Source organism: Coffea eugenioides, chromosome 2, assembly GCF_003713205.1.
Source record: "Coffea eugenioides isolate CCC68of chromosome 2, Ceug_1.0, whole genome shotgun sequence".
Classification (NCBI taxonomy): Eukaryota; Viridiplantae; Streptophyta; class Magnoliopsida; order Gentianales; family Rubiaceae; genus Coffea; species Coffea eugenioides.
Window position 1 is genome coordinate 24,234,430 of NC_040036.1, and position 16,667 is coordinate 24,251,096.

General features: G+C 36.1%; 1 protein-coding gene across 1 annotated transcript in view; it reads left to right on the top strand.

Moving 5' to 3' along the window:
- LOC113760989 (DExH-box ATP-dependent RNA helicase DExH7, chloroplastic) overlaps window positions 1–16,667 on the top strand; it is a 35,917-nt gene that overhangs the window by 11,826 nt on the left and 7,424 nt on the right. The window contains exons 13-29 of the mRNA XM_027303772.1: window positions 4,787–4,887; window positions 5,344–5,401; window positions 5,557–5,622; window positions 6,416–6,498; window positions 6,613–6,796; window positions 7,969–8,115; window positions 8,209–8,310; window positions 8,491–8,643; window positions 9,821–9,925; window positions 11,308–11,448; window positions 11,560–11,649; window positions 11,780–11,836; window positions 13,281–13,364; window positions 14,492–14,590; window positions 14,670–14,810; window positions 15,690–15,760; window positions 16,106–16,175. Of these exons, the coding sequence (XP_027159573.1) occupies window positions 4,787–4,887; window positions 5,344–5,401; window positions 5,557–5,622; window positions 6,416–6,498; window positions 6,613–6,796; window positions 7,969–8,115; window positions 8,209–8,310; window positions 8,491–8,643; window positions 9,821–9,925; window positions 11,308–11,448; window positions 11,560–11,649; window positions 11,780–11,836; window positions 13,281–13,364; window positions 14,492–14,590; window positions 14,670–14,810; window positions 15,690–15,760; window positions 16,106–16,175 (1,752 nt within the window). The remainder of the gene's footprint in view (window positions 1–4,786; window positions 4,888–5,343; window positions 5,402–5,556; window positions 5,623–6,415; window positions 6,499–6,612; window positions 6,797–7,968; window positions 8,116–8,208; window positions 8,311–8,490; window positions 8,644–9,820; window positions 9,926–11,307; window positions 11,449–11,559; window positions 11,650–11,779; window positions 11,837–13,280; window positions 13,365–14,491; window positions 14,591–14,669; window positions 14,811–15,689; window positions 15,761–16,105; window positions 16,176–16,667) is intronic.

A 16,667-nucleotide genomic window follows, 5' to 3' on the forward strand; every position in this document is an offset into this window, starting at 1 on the left:
TTTGCTAATGGGGTTACCACTGATCAAGTTAAATCAAGTTCTTCAGCACATAGGTCCCAGAAAACTGTTACTATATCCGAGGAAGATTATGTTAAATTCTTACAGTACCAAGCTACAAGTCACGCATCTCTTCCCTCTGCTTCTTTAGCACAAAAAGGTAATGACTCATGGATTATTGACTCCGGGGCTACTGATCATATGTCAGGTACCTCTAAAATTTTTTCTAATTTTCAAGAGTCTACTCCCTTTCCTCATGTTACTTTAGCTGATGGATCTACCACTAAAGTTAAAGGACTAGGCACTGTAGAAATTAATCCATCACTTCCGCTGTCTTCTGTTCTTTACGTACCCAATTTACCATTTAATCTAATGTCTGTTAGTAAGCTCACTAAATTTCTACAGTGTACAGTTACTTTTTCTCCTGATTCCGTTGTCATTCAGGATTTGAAGACAAAGAGGACGATTGGTGGAGGGCATGAGCATAATGGTTTTTACTTTCTCAACTTTAATGGTCCGATAGCATGTCCTGCTACTGTTTCTCCTCTTGAAATTCACTGTCGTTTAGGTCATCCGTCTTTACAAAATTTGAAAAAGTTGGTTCCTACTTTGAATCAATTATCTTCGTTAGAATGTGAGTCTTGTCAGTTAGGAAAGCATCATCGTGTTTCTTTTGCTCCTAAAGTCAATAAACGGGTTTCTGAACCCTTTTTGTTAGTTCATTCTGATGTTTGGGGTCCTAGTCGAGTCACTTCAAAGTTAGGTTTTAAATATTTTGTAGTCTTTGTTGATGATTTTTCCAGAGTTACATGGTTTTATTTAATGAAAGATCGTTCAGAATTATATTCCATTTTTTGTGCATTTGTTACAGAAATAAAGAATCAATTTGGTGTGCCTGTGCGTATACTTCGCAGTGATAATGCGAAAGAATATTTTTCCACTCCTTTTAATACCTTTATGACTAAGTCTGGTATTATTCATCAGTCCTCTTGTCCTCACACTCCACAACAGAATGGAGTTGCTGAAAGGAAAATTGGACATTTAATCGAAATTGCTCGAACACTGTTGTTGCACATGAATGTGCCCAAACAATTTTGGAGTGATGCAGTTCTAACTGCATGTTATTTAATTAATCGCATGCCATCTAATATTCTTGAAGGTCAATTACCTCACTCCATTCTTTTTCCTCATGAACCTGTGTTTAAATTGCCTCCTCGTATTTTTGGATGTGTCTGCTTTGTTCATCAGCTTGCTCCCGGGGTGGATAAATTAGATTCTCGTGCTATTAAGTGTATTTTCTTAGGATATGCACGAGCGCAAAAAGGGTATAGATGTTACAGTCCAGTTTTAAATCGATTTTTTACTTGTGCTGATGTTACTTTCTTTGAATCCACTCCGTATTTTATCAAACAAAGTATGTCTTGTGAGTTAGACCAGTGTCCCTCTTTTTCCTCTCCTGTTTTACCAGTCCCTTCCCCTTTATTACCTGAGTTATCTAGTCCACCAGATTCCATAGCTCGATTATCTCGTCCTCATCTTCAAGTTTACTCTCGTCGTTCCATGGTTGAAAAAGTTCCTGATATGCCACGCACTTCACCAATTAATTCTCAATCTTCCAATCCAGGTATGACGCCCTCCTCTGAGTTAGATCTTCCCATTGCTTTACGCAAAGGTAAGAGACATTGTACTTCCCATCCTATTTCTAATTTTGTTTCTTATTCTCGTCTCTCTATGTCATATTCTTCTTTTGTTGCTTCCCTTGATTCTATCTCCATTCCTAAGTCTATTACCTATGCTCTTAATCATCCTGGTTGGAGATTAGCTATGCAAGAAGAGATGTCTGCTTTGGAACAAAATGGTACTTGGGATCTTGTCCCTCGTCCTTCAGGTAAGCCTGTTGTTGGTTGTAAATGGGTGTACACTATAAAAGTGCAGCCTAATGGTTCTATTGATAGATTGAAGGCTCGGCTGGTAGCTAGAGGATTTACTCAGGTGTATGGAGTAGATTACTTAGAAACTTTTTCTCCTGTTGCAAAGATTACCTCTGTTCGTCTTCTTATCTCTTTGGCAGCCACTTATAATTGGCCATTGCATCAGTTGGATGTGAAAAATGCATTTCTGCATGGAGATTTGAAAGAAGAGGTATATATGGAACAACCTCCTGGATTTGTTGTTCAGGGGGAGAATCCGCGGTTGGTTTGTCGTTTGAAAAAATCCTTATATGGATTGAAACAGTCTCCGAGGGCTTGGTTTGGCCGGTTTAGTAGTGTTGTCATGGAGTTCGGTCTGACAAGATGTGGAGTAGATCACTCTGTATTTTATCGGCATTCTAATGCTGGTAAAATTTTATTAGTTGTTTATGTGGATGACATTGTGATTACAGGTGATGATGTTGTGGGGATTCAGAAACTTAAATCCAATCTGCAGGCAAACTTTCAGACAAAGGATTTAGGTCATCTACAGTATTTTCTGGGTATTGAGGTAGTTCGGTCTAAATATGGGATTTATTTATGTCAAAGAAAATATGTACTCGATATGTTGAGTGAAGTTGGGATGTTAGGTTGCCGACCTGTGGATACTCCTATGGATCCCAATGTGAAATTAGCAGGAGATCAAGGTGCATTACTTGATGATCCTAAGCAATATCGAAGACTTGTGGGTAAATTAAATTATCTCACTGTAACGAGACCTGACATTTCGTTTGCAGTTAGTGTTGTGAGTCAATTTCTTGATACCCCTCGTACTAGTCATTGGGATGCTGTTATACGGATTCTCAGATATCTTAAGAGTGCTCCTGGAAAAGGGTTGCTGTATCAAAATCATGGACACACTGATATTGAAGGATATAGTGATGCAGATTGGGCTGGTTCTGCCTCAGATCGAAGATCGACTACAGGATATTGTGTGTTTGTTGGTGGTAATTTAGTGTCGTGGAAGAGTAAGAAGCAAACAGTTGTATCCAGATCAAGTGCAGAATCTGAATACCGCGCTATGGCTCACACTGTGTGTGAGTTGGTTTGGTTGAAGAGCATATTACTGGAACTTGGGTTTGAGCATAAACAGCCTATGAATTTAGTGTGTGATAATCAGGCGGCTGTTCATATTGCGTCTAATCCAGTGTTTCATGAAAGGACAAAACATATTGAAGTTGATTGTCATTTCATTCGAGAGAAATTGCTTGACGGGGTCATCAAGACATCTCATGTACCGTCTGTAGATCAATTGGCTGATGTGTTTACCAAGAGTTTAGGGGGTTCTAGGGTGAAATACATTTGTAACAAGTTGGGTGCTTATGATATATATGCTCCAACTTGAGGGGGAGTGTCAAGAGAATATAAGTATTCTTGTAGATAATAAATTAGTAAGGGTATTCTTGTAAATAGTTTGTTAGGTTTGTACTCCTATAAATACTAGTTGGTCACTCATAATACGGTGACTAGATGTTTTCCTCCCAAAATACCAGTTGACAATTAGGAATAATCAACTATAAAAGCTGTTTTGAGAGTTCAAATGCATTTGCTACATTCTTTTGCAGGCTTGGAGTTTAAAAGTGTTTTTATTTTCCAATGTTTCAAAAACTGAATGAGTAGTCTAGAAAGTATTTCAACACAAGAATGAACTTGGACATGTTAATTTTTTTGTTAGGAAGTTTCCCAATCTGTCTAATATTTGGGTTGGATTGAATTCTTTCGATTTTTCTGAAACATGGGTAGCTGCTTTTGTTCCGTCATCTTTTCTATATAAACTGTAATTCTTGATGCATGTAAAAGCCTCAGCCAGCAATTCATAGAAAGCTTGCTATGATGCTAGAATCAGTGAGGAAGGATGACAAAGAGCAAAGGAAGCTGAATATTAACGAGGGGTTGCTGTACTAGTTGCCTCAGGAAGATGTAAAAGGCTGTGTTGATATTGGTTTCTTTTTGATATAAATAAAAGAAAATTTCCAACTCTATTGTTGCATGTTGCCATGTTTGAAAAGCAAGAAAGTTATTTTTGAAAATTTTCACGAGAAAATGGGGTGAGTGTCTTTTTTTGTTGTTTGACAAGAAAAAATTAGTATGCGCTCAAAGCTTTTGAGGAATCCTGCAAGTTTGCAGGATAGTAGATGAGGAAAGTTTTGACTGCATGGAAATTAGTCCAAGCTTGCACAGGTTTAGGGGAAAAGGAAATTTTCTTGGCTGGACTTGTGCTATCTTTTTCAAAGACTGCCTAGAGTTTTATCTATTGACACATCACACGAGGTATCTATCATGAATACTTCGGGATGTGAGAGTGAGAGAGAGAGAGAGAGAGATGCAAAAATGAATTACCAGTCACATATGCATTGCATATTGCTAAAGATAACATTTTGAAACTAGCATCTAGCAACTCTAATGGGCCATGGCTAGATTTGGGGTGCTATGTACACAATTGGCACTGTCAGTCTGGACTGCTCTGTAAATGGAATGAATGAACTGGGGCAGTGGATAAATGCAATGACAATGGCCTCTTAAACTGTTACCATTCACAAAGTAGAGAATAATTAGTGTTGGAAAAAGATAGAGAGTTTGACTCTTACAGAAATTCCATGTGATCATGAGGTCATGCCAATGGTGCCATGTAAGCCATTTTTGATATATTATTGCTTCAGAAAATGTTAATACATGTTGCTTCTCCTAGACGCCTCAAGTCTGTAAATGTGTGTCTGCAGATGTGCTATATTGAACCGTGCTAATGCATGGATTGCTTGTCATAAGATGCTAAATTACAACCTGGTGCATATAGCTGATGACATTATTTTGGTGTTTAGGCTGTTTCTGTTGCTGAAAGAGTTGCAGATGAGCGTTGTGAACCTTCTCCTGGTTCAAAGGATTCTTTAGTTGGTTATCATGTTCGTCTGGATAGTGCAAGGTGACCATGTTTATCTTCCTCCTAATCTTTGTTCAATAAGGGTGCTGAAAAATTATTTTCTTGTAACATGTTTTTGGTTAGGCTCTGAAGAAGTTAAAATTTCCTTTCATTTGTTGTTTGTGTTTATTCTTTTCTATATTCTTCATTTCATAACTTTACCTATCTCAGAGCTTATCGTTACAGTTTTGCTTCTGGTTCTTCTTGTCACAGTTTCAATTATTTGGTTGCTATCATGTTACGACTACCGTGTCTAGTATATCAGTTTGCTTTGTCCATATTCCTGATTTGATATTTCTTGCATGCAGTGTGGTCCATGTTTAGATACTTCAGATATGGATTTGGGACTTAATTACCAATGTCATTCATCTGTTGATATAGCGTAGCTTTAGTTTTTCATAAGTTTCCACTTCTTAGTACTGAGCTCGTTGGTTTTTCATCCATTCTTTGCTGTTCTAGGAATGCAAAGACAAAGCTTCTTTTCTGTACCACTGGGATTCTTCTGAGGATGGTGTTGGTAGGTGAAATTTTTTTTTTGTACCTAGAAAAAAAATTATGTTTTTCTTTTTTCCCCCAGTGTGCATGTGTATAGGAAGAGCCTTTCAGATGGAGATGAAGGCAAAGCTCTCTACAATGGCTTCTTTAAACTTTTTAACGGAAATCCAATTTCAGGGTAACAAAAATTTGGCTGGTGTTAGTCATGTCATTGTTGATGAAGTGCATGAACGTTCTCTCTTGGTAAGCTACTTATATTTAAGATTGAGCATATCTTTGGATTGCCTAGAGTGATAGATATTTGTGTAGTAGTATGTTGATGTGAATCTTTAAACAGATCATCACTTGTTTCATAATTTCCTTCATCAATATGTGATGCTTTCTGGTGTTTTGTAGTAGTTCAAATGAGTTCATTTGTCAGTGGATAGACCAATATTGGGATTTTATATTGAGAATTTTTGCCCAAGGAAAATTTCTTTTACTGTAAAGGTATCTCCAATGATGTGGGATTTAAATTTATCTTATTTATCTAAATTTATTTTTTCTGGCTTCATTCATTTTTTTTTGTCTCAGAATATAGCTTCTTATCATCAGTACTGCATACTTATTTCAGAAAAACACAGGGGTTTGTGTGTGTATGCGTGCATAGACAGGTGTATATATCTATGGAAGTTTCCTAGGTTACTGCTGCCTCCATTAGCATGTAATCCTTTATCAAAAAGTTTTCTCTAGCTGTCTTTGATTTTCTTACAAAATTTTCAACAGGATAAGTTTTTATTGCATATGCCTGGTGCTTATGCCCTGACAGGATATTTGATTGATTAGTCGAAAGTCTTTTTGAATATGTTAAGATCTGGTTATCTTTGTCTGTAGCATTTTCGTTGGCAGTGAAATGTCTTGTCTGATCTGTATTAATCAATTACAGTTCCCTAGAAAACTTAGAACCATTGATGAAAATGTCTTGTCTGATCTGTGCTAAGATGGAACATTTGGGGCTCTATTTTACAAGCTTGACGAGTCACTTTTTGTTTAACAGGGTGATTTCCTACTCATTGTTTTGAAGAATCTGATTGAGAAGCAATCTGCTCACAGCACAACGAAGTTGAAAGTTATTCTTATGTATGGTTGCATCTATGCAATTTACTTATGTTACGCTGTTTAATTGCTTTTTGCTATGTTCCTATTTGCTAAACTGATTTAACACTTACCTTGTTTATTTTCATTTGTGGTTAGGTCTGCAACAGTTGATTCACATCTCTTTTCACATTATTTTGGTGATTGCCCTGTAATTACTGCAAAAGGCCGGACACATCCTGTGTCAACTTATTTTCTTGAGGATATTTATGAACGGATTGACTATCGTCTCGCTTCAGATTCTCCTGCGTACATAAATGCTGAAACATTCTCAAAAGAGAAGGTACAGTATTAATTAAAAGCTTTCTAGCTTTTAGAACTTCCTTTTAATTGCTTTACAGAAACTTGCCAACTGCTAAGCTGTCTTAAAGAACTCCCAAATCTCAATTTATTTGCTGGTTGCTGTTGGATTGTTTGCATCATAGGCAAACTGAGCAAAACTTGATCGCATTTTGCTTGAAATGAATTTGTTCCTATCTGAATTTTTGACAGAATTTATTATGCTAACTCAGTTAGTTGCTAAACTGCCAGAAAAGAATCAGCTGAAACCCACATCAGAGTGATTACTTAAAGGCCGTATGACACTTTCAGTGAGTTAGGCTGTCATTCAAAAAATAATGAGCAATCATTTGGAAAAAAAGAATAGTTTACTACTCCAAAATACTTATCTTCCACAGATTTTTCATATAAACCTTTCAACAGTTTAAGCACAGTTGTAAACAACAATAAAAGCAGTCATTCTTTCTCAATTTCCAGTCCCAACTTTTCACTTGTTAGAGCCATTTTGTCACTGTATGAATCTCACCTCCTGTTTAGGTTATGCTGTGTAGTTTTAGTAATTATCCTTCTTGTAGGTAGTTTTATGTTCTAGTGGTTCTCCTTGTCGTTATTTCGACTTAGCCATTGTCAACTTTGCGTTATGTTCTTTGCGCTTTAGATTTCATTGGATCATTTATCATGTTTATTTTAATTCAGGACAGGCATTTGGTTGACTGAGTTGTTTGTGATGAATGGAAAACTGTTGCCACTGGTGGGCTAAAGGCTGTGCATCTCTCGAAGAAATCATTTATTTGTAGCGTCATTGTTTGGCTTCCAGAACTGTTAGGAATTATATTGCAACGAAGTATCATGGAATTCTTTCAAAATCTGGAATGAGTTTTTGCTGATTGAAATGGCACTTTGTTTTCCCTCTCAGATGTTCATGTCTGCAGTATTTGCTGATGTGTTATTGTCATTTTAATTGGGTTTCAATTTTTGTTCTTAAAGTTGTTCTCAAGTCACAGGTTTTAGTCACTGTTGTTCACTGTATGCTGTTTTGCGATTTTGATATTGCTAGGTGGTTGATGCTTAGAATGTTGGACTTCTTCTTCCCCTCCCTATGTATATTGAATTTGCATATGGTCTTTGGAGTCTGTTGCATCATAAGCGCTTTCACAACTTAATTCTTTGTTTCAGAGGGCTGCTGTTGGTCATCACAGAGGCAAGAGAAATCTTGTTTTATCTGCATGGGGTGATGAAACTTTGTTGTCTGAAGACTTGATCAACCCATATTATGTTCCCATTCATTATCAATCACATAGCGAGCAAACTCAACAGAATTTGGTACCTTTCCTCTGATCTTTATCCCAGTGTTGATAGCCTGCTGTTCAGATTTATTAATCTGGCCACATGTTGACAATTTTGGTATGTTTTTAGAGAAAATTGAATGAAGACATAATTGATTATGATCTCCTTGAGGACCTGGTCTGCTACATAGATGAAACTCACCCAGAGGGTGCTATACTTGTCTTTCTGCCGGTAATAGCTTCTCTCAGAGTTTATTGGCTTCTTTGCTAAGCTTAATAAATATCTGAAGCTATACACATTCTTGGATCTTTTAACTAAGGGTTTTACTTCACCATAGAGTGAATCACATCCTGCTTCTTATATATACTTCGCCACTTGCATAAGTTCTTAACATTTGGTGATGTATGCCAGGGAGTTGCTGAAATTGAGATGTTGCTTGATAAACTATCTGCTTCTTACCGTTTTGGTGGACCATCTTCAGAATGGTTACTTCCTTTACATTCATCTATAGCATCTGAGGATCAGAGAAAGGTCTTTTTAAGGCCTCCTGATAACATCCGCAAGGTAAACCCTGCAACTCTTATTTCTTGTCATCATGTATTTGACAGGACTGGCTTTGTTTTTTAGTTCTATACTTTGCATATGCTCTTATTGAACTAAACTTGTATTTCCATCTCTTCCATTATATGCTGTTATCATTCTAACATGCTTTGCTTAATCTTTTCTTTTAAGTGTCTCAGGAAATGATGCTTGCATTAGAATATAACATATGATTAGGTTAGTAATACTGTTGTCATGTTTCTGGAGTGCATTAGCTTTTTTGTGTTGTTTACCCTTAAGTGCTAGCTTCCTTTTTTTACTATAAGATGGACAAAAATCAGCAGATTTATCCACCTCCTGATTGGCATCTATATTCTCTGCCATGCGAATATGACCATGGAAAACAACTCTGTATTTTCTTCAACCTTTTTGCTCCCCAAGGTCTGGTTCTTATTTCTGGATGACGGATTTTTAATGAGAACATTTTAGCCTTAGGTTCAAATTGTTGTATATGCTAAGTGTTATAATGGGGATTCTACTATGATTGCTTGTGAACTTGACCTGACCTTTTCTGTGCATGTTCGGACGTATGCTCATAATGATTGTTAAAGAAGAAGAACATTAACTTCTACTAATGATTTGCCATGCAACTCTAGCTAATGAAGCATATACAGGGCGAAAAACATTATTGAGTTCTAATTAGCATGTCAGATTAACTTCTACTAGTTTGATGCTGAAATAACAAACTTTCATTCTTTGTCAAGGAGTAGCCCAATGGCTGAAAGTTTAAGGGAATTTAAACTTGAAAGTCTATTCCTTGATATTTAATTCAATCTATTGAATTTCTTCTTAAATTTAACATCTTTTAGTCCTCCAAATTTATGTCTACAAAATATTATGGACCATGTGAAAGTAGATGTGGTCATGGACTGCAGTACTGTAGGACTTATAAATGATTCATCATGGTGAATTATGTATGCTTTCTTTATTGACTCTATCAGAATCAAATAATCTTCTTCTGAAGGGAACAATTGGTTGAAGAGACCTTGGTGCTCTTTTTTTTCGAGCAAACAGAAAATAAGTCTTCTAACTTGTCTGCTTAACCTTTGCTATTAAGGTTGTGTGGTAAAGATGAAGGTGCTCTACTTTGTTTATCAATTATCTTGATAAGTTTATATTTCCTATCCTTTACATGTTCCAGGTCATAATTGCCACAAACATTGCAGAGACTAGTATAACAATTGATGATGTTGTGTACGTGGTAGATGCTGGAAAGCATAAGGAGAACCGTTATGATCCACAGAAGGTCTCTATTTCTCTAAAGAACTTCCTTTGCTAAGATTGTAATGTTATGATTAAGTAAGGATGTTGCTTGTATTATACTTTTGTTATTTTGTCTATGTAGATGTTAAAGATAGCATATTAGTATACTTCCTTCGTTTGTTTAATTGTAAAAAGGAATTCATATCCTATGCAGCAACCTTCCAGATCTGACAGGATAAATTCAACTCTGTTCTGACTAAAGAGTCTTGCCGTGACAAATTTTTCATGCTGCTAGTTTTTAACTTCGACTAGGAGAAATTGTAGAGCATGTGTCTATGTTGTATAGAGTTTTGAAGGAAACAACTAAAATATCACAAGGGCATATTTTTTAGCTACAAAAGAAACTTGAAGAACATCAACTGTTGTGATGTAGAATTATGTGCAGGAATGTATCATTAAGTTGTTCATTAATTTGTATTGATCTTTAGCATATCATGTCTGAATCCGAGTTACTTCTTCTCATTCAATCCAAGTTGCTCCGCCTTAATGTATCAATCGTGTAGTTAATTTATTAACAAGAACGGGGAAATAATTACTGTATTACTTGTTTGTTTCTTAAGCAAAAAAATTTGCTGACTCAAGTCTCTGGTTGGAGATTTCTGTTCTTAATTTATTGAGACTGGATTGAACATTTTTATTATTTTTTAAAATTTTGCTGCTTCTGATTTTACATTCAGCAATGGAAGGTTTAAAAGCATTTTCTTTATTTGAAAAGTAGTTGGAACGGAATAGCTGAATAGAGAATGGAAAGAATAAAGTTTGAACTATAGTACTTAAAGATGTGTGGTTCTTTAATATCAATTTCAATTTTTTTCACATTTTCTCATACGCTAATTTGTATCTTTTTTGTGGAGAATGCTACAACTTACTGAGTTATATTACTAAATTAGACAACAGATGGGTATCTGGAACTTGATACCATATGGAAGAAAAGCTTGTGCTGTCCTTGTGCCTGTCAGCATCTTGACATTGCGAAATTAGAGCACATATAGTACTAAATGACATAATTGTCAGTTTCACTAATGATGCAACTTGACACTGGTTTCTTTCTATGACATTTGTCACTGCTTAGCTAATAAAACAGCTTCTTTTTGCTATTAGCATTGCTAAATGTAAGCTCTGTAGTAGGTTTGCTGTTTGACTCTGATAATGACTTTCTGGTATCAGGATGAAATCTAGTGGGGAAGACTTGTTGTATTTTAGCTCTAATGATGTGAGAGAAGAGGGAAAAGTGAATGTTAGGATGTCTAAAATATCCATGTGGTTACCTAAACTGTCATCAAATTTTATTTTCTGAGGTTAGTCATAAAGTAATGTTCTTTCTTCTGATCCTTTCATTCCTTTTCCTTTACAATTTACCATTAGAAACTATCAAGCATGGTTGAGGATTGGATATCTCAAGCAAATGCAAGGCAGCGGCAAGGAAGAGCTGGTCGTGTAAAACCAGGAATCTGCTTTTGTTTGTATACACGCCACAGATATAAAAATCTGATGCGCCCATATCAGGTACTGAATTATTCTTCTACTGTAATTGGGCCATGGCATGTTGGCCAAGGTTTACACTTGTTTCAATGGATATGTAACTGTTTCTTCTCATGCACTCCTATTTTTGCGAAGATACCAGAGATGCTGCGCATGCCATTGGTCGAATTATGTCTGCAGATCAAGTTACTTTCGCTTGGTAGCATAAAGCCATTTTTATTAAAGGTTTTGGTGAAATTGTTTATAGCAGTATATGATTTTGTTCTGCGGTTCATTGTGTGAATTCAGAATCATATTTCCTTTTTATGCACTATATTTAGTCATGATTTCCTTCACAATTATGTTGCTGTGTCAGGCTTTAGAACCACCAAGTGAAGAGGCTATCAGATCAGCAATTTCTTTGTTATATGAGGTATTACGTTTTTCCTTTTACTGGACTGATAGTGTGGTAAAGCTGAGCTAGGTGAGGTTGAATCGTCTGAAGTTTTCTCATTTGGTTCAAAAGGCTTAGGCTCAAAATGAATCTGAGAATTTTCAACCTCCAAAAATATGAAGGCCAATACCTGTAAATCTGAAGTATATTACTAAAGTGCTTATCTTTTTAAGCCATGCTTATACTACCACCTTCCTTGTCTCACTTTTTCTCTGCAGCTCATGTTTTGTTGTGGATTGATCATGTTTTTGCTCTTTGTGTCCAATTCACAGTATAATTATTCAGAAGGAGAAGTATTAAATGCATATATTTTGGATGGATGTAAGAGTTTATAGGAGATAGGGCTAGAAAAGTGCCGGTGCACACAATGATTACAGTAGTTACTCGGTGATGATAGTGGGATTTTGTGAGATGGTCTATACATAATCATAATAGATGAATGAACTTTGCTAGAAAGCATGATTCATCGGGCCAATCCTTGAAGTTGTAAAAATTCTTTATTGTAGTTTGGTTGCATAAAAATTTTCAAATGAATATTTTATCATGTTTCTTGTGGTGTCGTTCAGAGCAACATTTTGAACCTCAGAGGAGGAGGTAACCATGAGTCAAACTTCTAGATACTGCACTATGCAGCAGGCTTGTACATGTTAATCCCTGTGATCTCTTCCTTCATTATTAGCATTTTCTTTTTGTGTTTTTGATGCTATATTCTGCATTTCTGCTAGTGACAAGTAGCTCAAAACTTTACCCTGTGATATCAAGAGTATTAGGGGACAGGAGTTCTATTCCGCCTATCATACATAGAGAACCATATAATATGTCCATTTTTTTAACTGCTAGAAGAGTTTGCTAGAGGGATATGATATGCAGTTAGTTATGTACACACACATATGATTGACAGCTAGTAGGCAATGACTATTGACCTCATATGTAGACACACATATGTAGTAGGAAATGACTATTGATCAGGTCAGACTGCAAAGCAGCAACTGACCTCATCACTAGCATCAATGCACAGGATGGGTACATAGCAACCATTCTGGAAGACATTGACGACCTTGCAAAAGGTTTTGAGCTTGGCACATTCCTTTTTGTACCTAGATCAGCTAATGTAGGAAGTCATACGCTAGCACATTTTGCAACAAAGCTAGTTGATGACATAACATGGGAAAATAACTTCCCAGTTTGGCTAACAGAAGCTGCAGAAAATGATAGGAGGGCTGAGGCCCTTTTTTGTAATTAACTCTTGTACTTTCAAGTGTTAATATATATATATATATATATATGTATGTATATATATGCCAATATTGATGTTTGTTGAAAAAAAGTAGGAAATGACTGTTGGTTTGCAAGATACTTATTTACATTTTTGCTTTGAAGTTTGACATCGTTTGCTATGCTTCATACTGAATTTCACATTTAGGTGGGTGCCATTCAAGGAAATGAAGAGTTGACACCTCTTGGGTATCATTTGGCAAAGCTGCCAGTGGATGTTTTAATTGGAAAGGTGTGTATAAATTAGCATTTCATTTGCCTCGTCTGGGAATTTTTGCACTTGGATTTTAGGCATTCAATATACTGTTGTTATTGAATTGAGTCTTCTGCTGATGATGCATAACATAGACTATAATTGATATATCTGTTTATTGGTGGTATCTTGGGAACATTCTTCAATACATTACCATAATCTCTACTTTTAGTTGAAAATTTCTTAAAAGCTCTGTCCATGAGCAATATGATATGGTGGCATCAGTACAGAAGCAGTTTTAGGGAGAACCTGTGTAAGCGTGACTAGCTTGGCTTCTGATACAAGTTATCTCATCTGCGTGTGCTCCCTGGCCCTTGGAGTATTGGATCTTGAAAATTGCATGTCAGTCTCGCAATATCTCTTCCACTAGTGCAGTTATGGCTGTTCTGTGGATGAAGGGGTCACTTTTTTGGCGGTTTGGAGCAACGGAAAATTTGGTGTTATGTTAAAACTTCTTCATGCAGTAGATAAGATAAAAAAAATTCTGTGGCCCATCATGATGCTCTTTTAACTGCCTGTACCCTTAGAAGATCTTTTCAAGCATGTAAATAGTTTTACATGAAGCTAGCCTAGTTCTTCGTATATCTTATATATGACACTTGTAGTCTCTGTTCCTTGATTATGTATAGAACACTGACTAGAAACATGTTTCAATCCAGGGTCATTGTTGGTGCCCTTTTGTTTCGCATTTACCTTTTGGTAGTGAACTACAACTGAAGTTAGACATCTGTATTCTGGGCTTTCTTGCGTTCTGCTTCTTCTAAGTAATACATATGCCCCAATTTTCTCGTGTGACACTTGATCTATACCTCAATTGAGAACAAACTACCAGAGTCTCCATAAATATTTTATCTACCATCCTTATTCCATCAGGAATGATCTCAATTTAAATTTTTCTAACCAGAGTCAAAATTCTGATTCGAGTTGTGGTTTCCTGACTCATGCATGCACTTCTTTATGTGGCTTGTGAAGAAATACCTGGCTATCTTTTTGTATTTTATGCTGTGTAAGCTTCCTTGTTTGGATCTTTGTTCTGCATGGAAATAAATGATGCAGTTCTTGATTTGTTTCAATGGTTGCTGAAACCGTGTTGATTGAATTTGCAGATGCTAATATATGGTGGAATATTTGGATGCTTGTCACCAATCCTGTCTATTTCAGCATTTTTGAGTTACAAATCACCATTCATATACCCAAAGGATGAGGTTCTTTCGTAAAACCTACTTTATTGTTGTATTGAGGCTTTATGGAGAATGATATTACATCGTCATATGCTTTATGCAGAAACAGAATGTTGACAGAGCAAAATTAGCGTTGTTGACCAATAAGATTGGTGGTGAAAATGATTCAAATGATGGGAATGGCCAGTCTGACCACCTATTGGTGATGGTTGCATATAGGAAATGGGAGAAGATTCTACATGAGGTTAGTAGTTAGTTTCACCGTTGCCTGAAATTGATACGGTAAATCATGTATTCTTTGGGTGGCAACCACGGACACATGTTTTGTCATATTTTAGTTACTAAGATTATAACTTACTGTTGGAGTCAATTACTCCTAGTGAAAGTCTGGCAGGTTAATTACACTGTAAAATTATTCATTGATGTCAAAAGGGAATTTACAGTGTTTTTTACTACGTAATTCTATTCATGTTGTTGAAACCAGTGTAATGTGTGAATTTGTTTATGGCATAATCCCCAGTCTCCTTCTGCAGCATGTTCTACAAGTAGTATTTCGGAGTGTTAATATAAGATGGATATTTCCACCACTTTCTGCGTAGTTATCCATGGATCTATTGAATAGGAAGTAGAAGTTTGCTAGACATGCTGACCTTCTAATGGAGAAGCATGAGGCGCTGCACCTCAAAGAGAGTGCTGAAGTTGGCTCAAAGGACAGATGGCTTCATTTTGCCTAGTATTCGATATATGTATACGTTGATATTCTTTGTTTAGTGGATTAAAGGGGTTTCACTAAAAAATATACGATTTGGCTGCTAACATTTATTCTTTCTATTGGGAGCTCATTTAAAGCTTCAAGCTAGTGAGAGGAGTGTGATTTATATGTGAATCATGACATACTTGAATGGCCTCTCATGTGTTGGTGGGTCAAGCATGTTTACTTTTAGCTGTGGGTGGGAAAGATTGAAGTTGGGCCTCTATTTCTTTTTGGGTTTAACTGTTAATGTGTCTTATAAACAAAATCCAGAAATTAAACTTATATAAGTAAGATGCCATTTGGCTTTTTAGTTATTTTTCTTTGGGTAACTCTCATGATGGTACTAATGCAGCTCAAAAATTCTTGCAGAATGGAGTCAAGGCTGCACAACAATTTTGCACCTCTTACTTTTTGAGCAGCTCTGTAATGTACATGATAAGGTTGGATTTCTTCTGATTTATAGCATTGTGTTCACAGGGCTGTGAACTGCATGCACACATTTTCTGTATTTGTGGAGATTAAACGCATGGATGCCAAATACATGATACCTTAGAGGCTTCCATAAATTTGTTTATCTTTTGTGTATGAATGGATGGGACAATATGTCATCTGGTTTTATTCAACATAACTCTGGGATTTGTAACTTGACAGATTGATTCTGAGAAGTACAGTGCATCGATTTTTACTATATATCCTGATTGTTCTCAAAAAATTTCAATACTGCATCTTCCTTTCCCTGCCTTCTATTCTTTTTTTACAAATAATTTTTTTGTATAATGTGCCAGAGACATGAGAATACAGTTTGCAACATTACTGGCAGACATTGGACTGATTAGCATCCCAACGAGCTACCAGGTATTGCTTCATTCTTGCAGAGAAGTTATTAGTTGAAATTTATTCCTCGTTTGGATCTTTTTTTTTTTTAACTGCTATCAAATTAGTGCTGCTCTTACTTTTATATTGTTCAAATTCAATCATAAAAGTTTACATCTTCAAAGACTTCCAATGCATTTTACTTCCTGATTGATGGACGCTAGAACTGTCAACAGCTAAAATATCAGTTGTCTTAAGAGTTAATGGTGAAACATGTAATCTCCAGCTCTGACAAGCCGTTTGTGCAAGTCTAACATTCAAAACTGTTGATATTTCTTATTAAAAACCATTGCTCAAGTATAATATAAGTGTACTTGAAAGGTGCTTGTGTTGAGCCGTGAGGCTATAGATTGTCAAATAGCTTGGACAAACTAATGTTCTGTGAATGCTATGACTGGTACTTTTACAATAATGTTTTAAGAGTCACTAATTTCAAAATTTTGTCAAAAGCCTACCTAAACTAGATTACCTTTA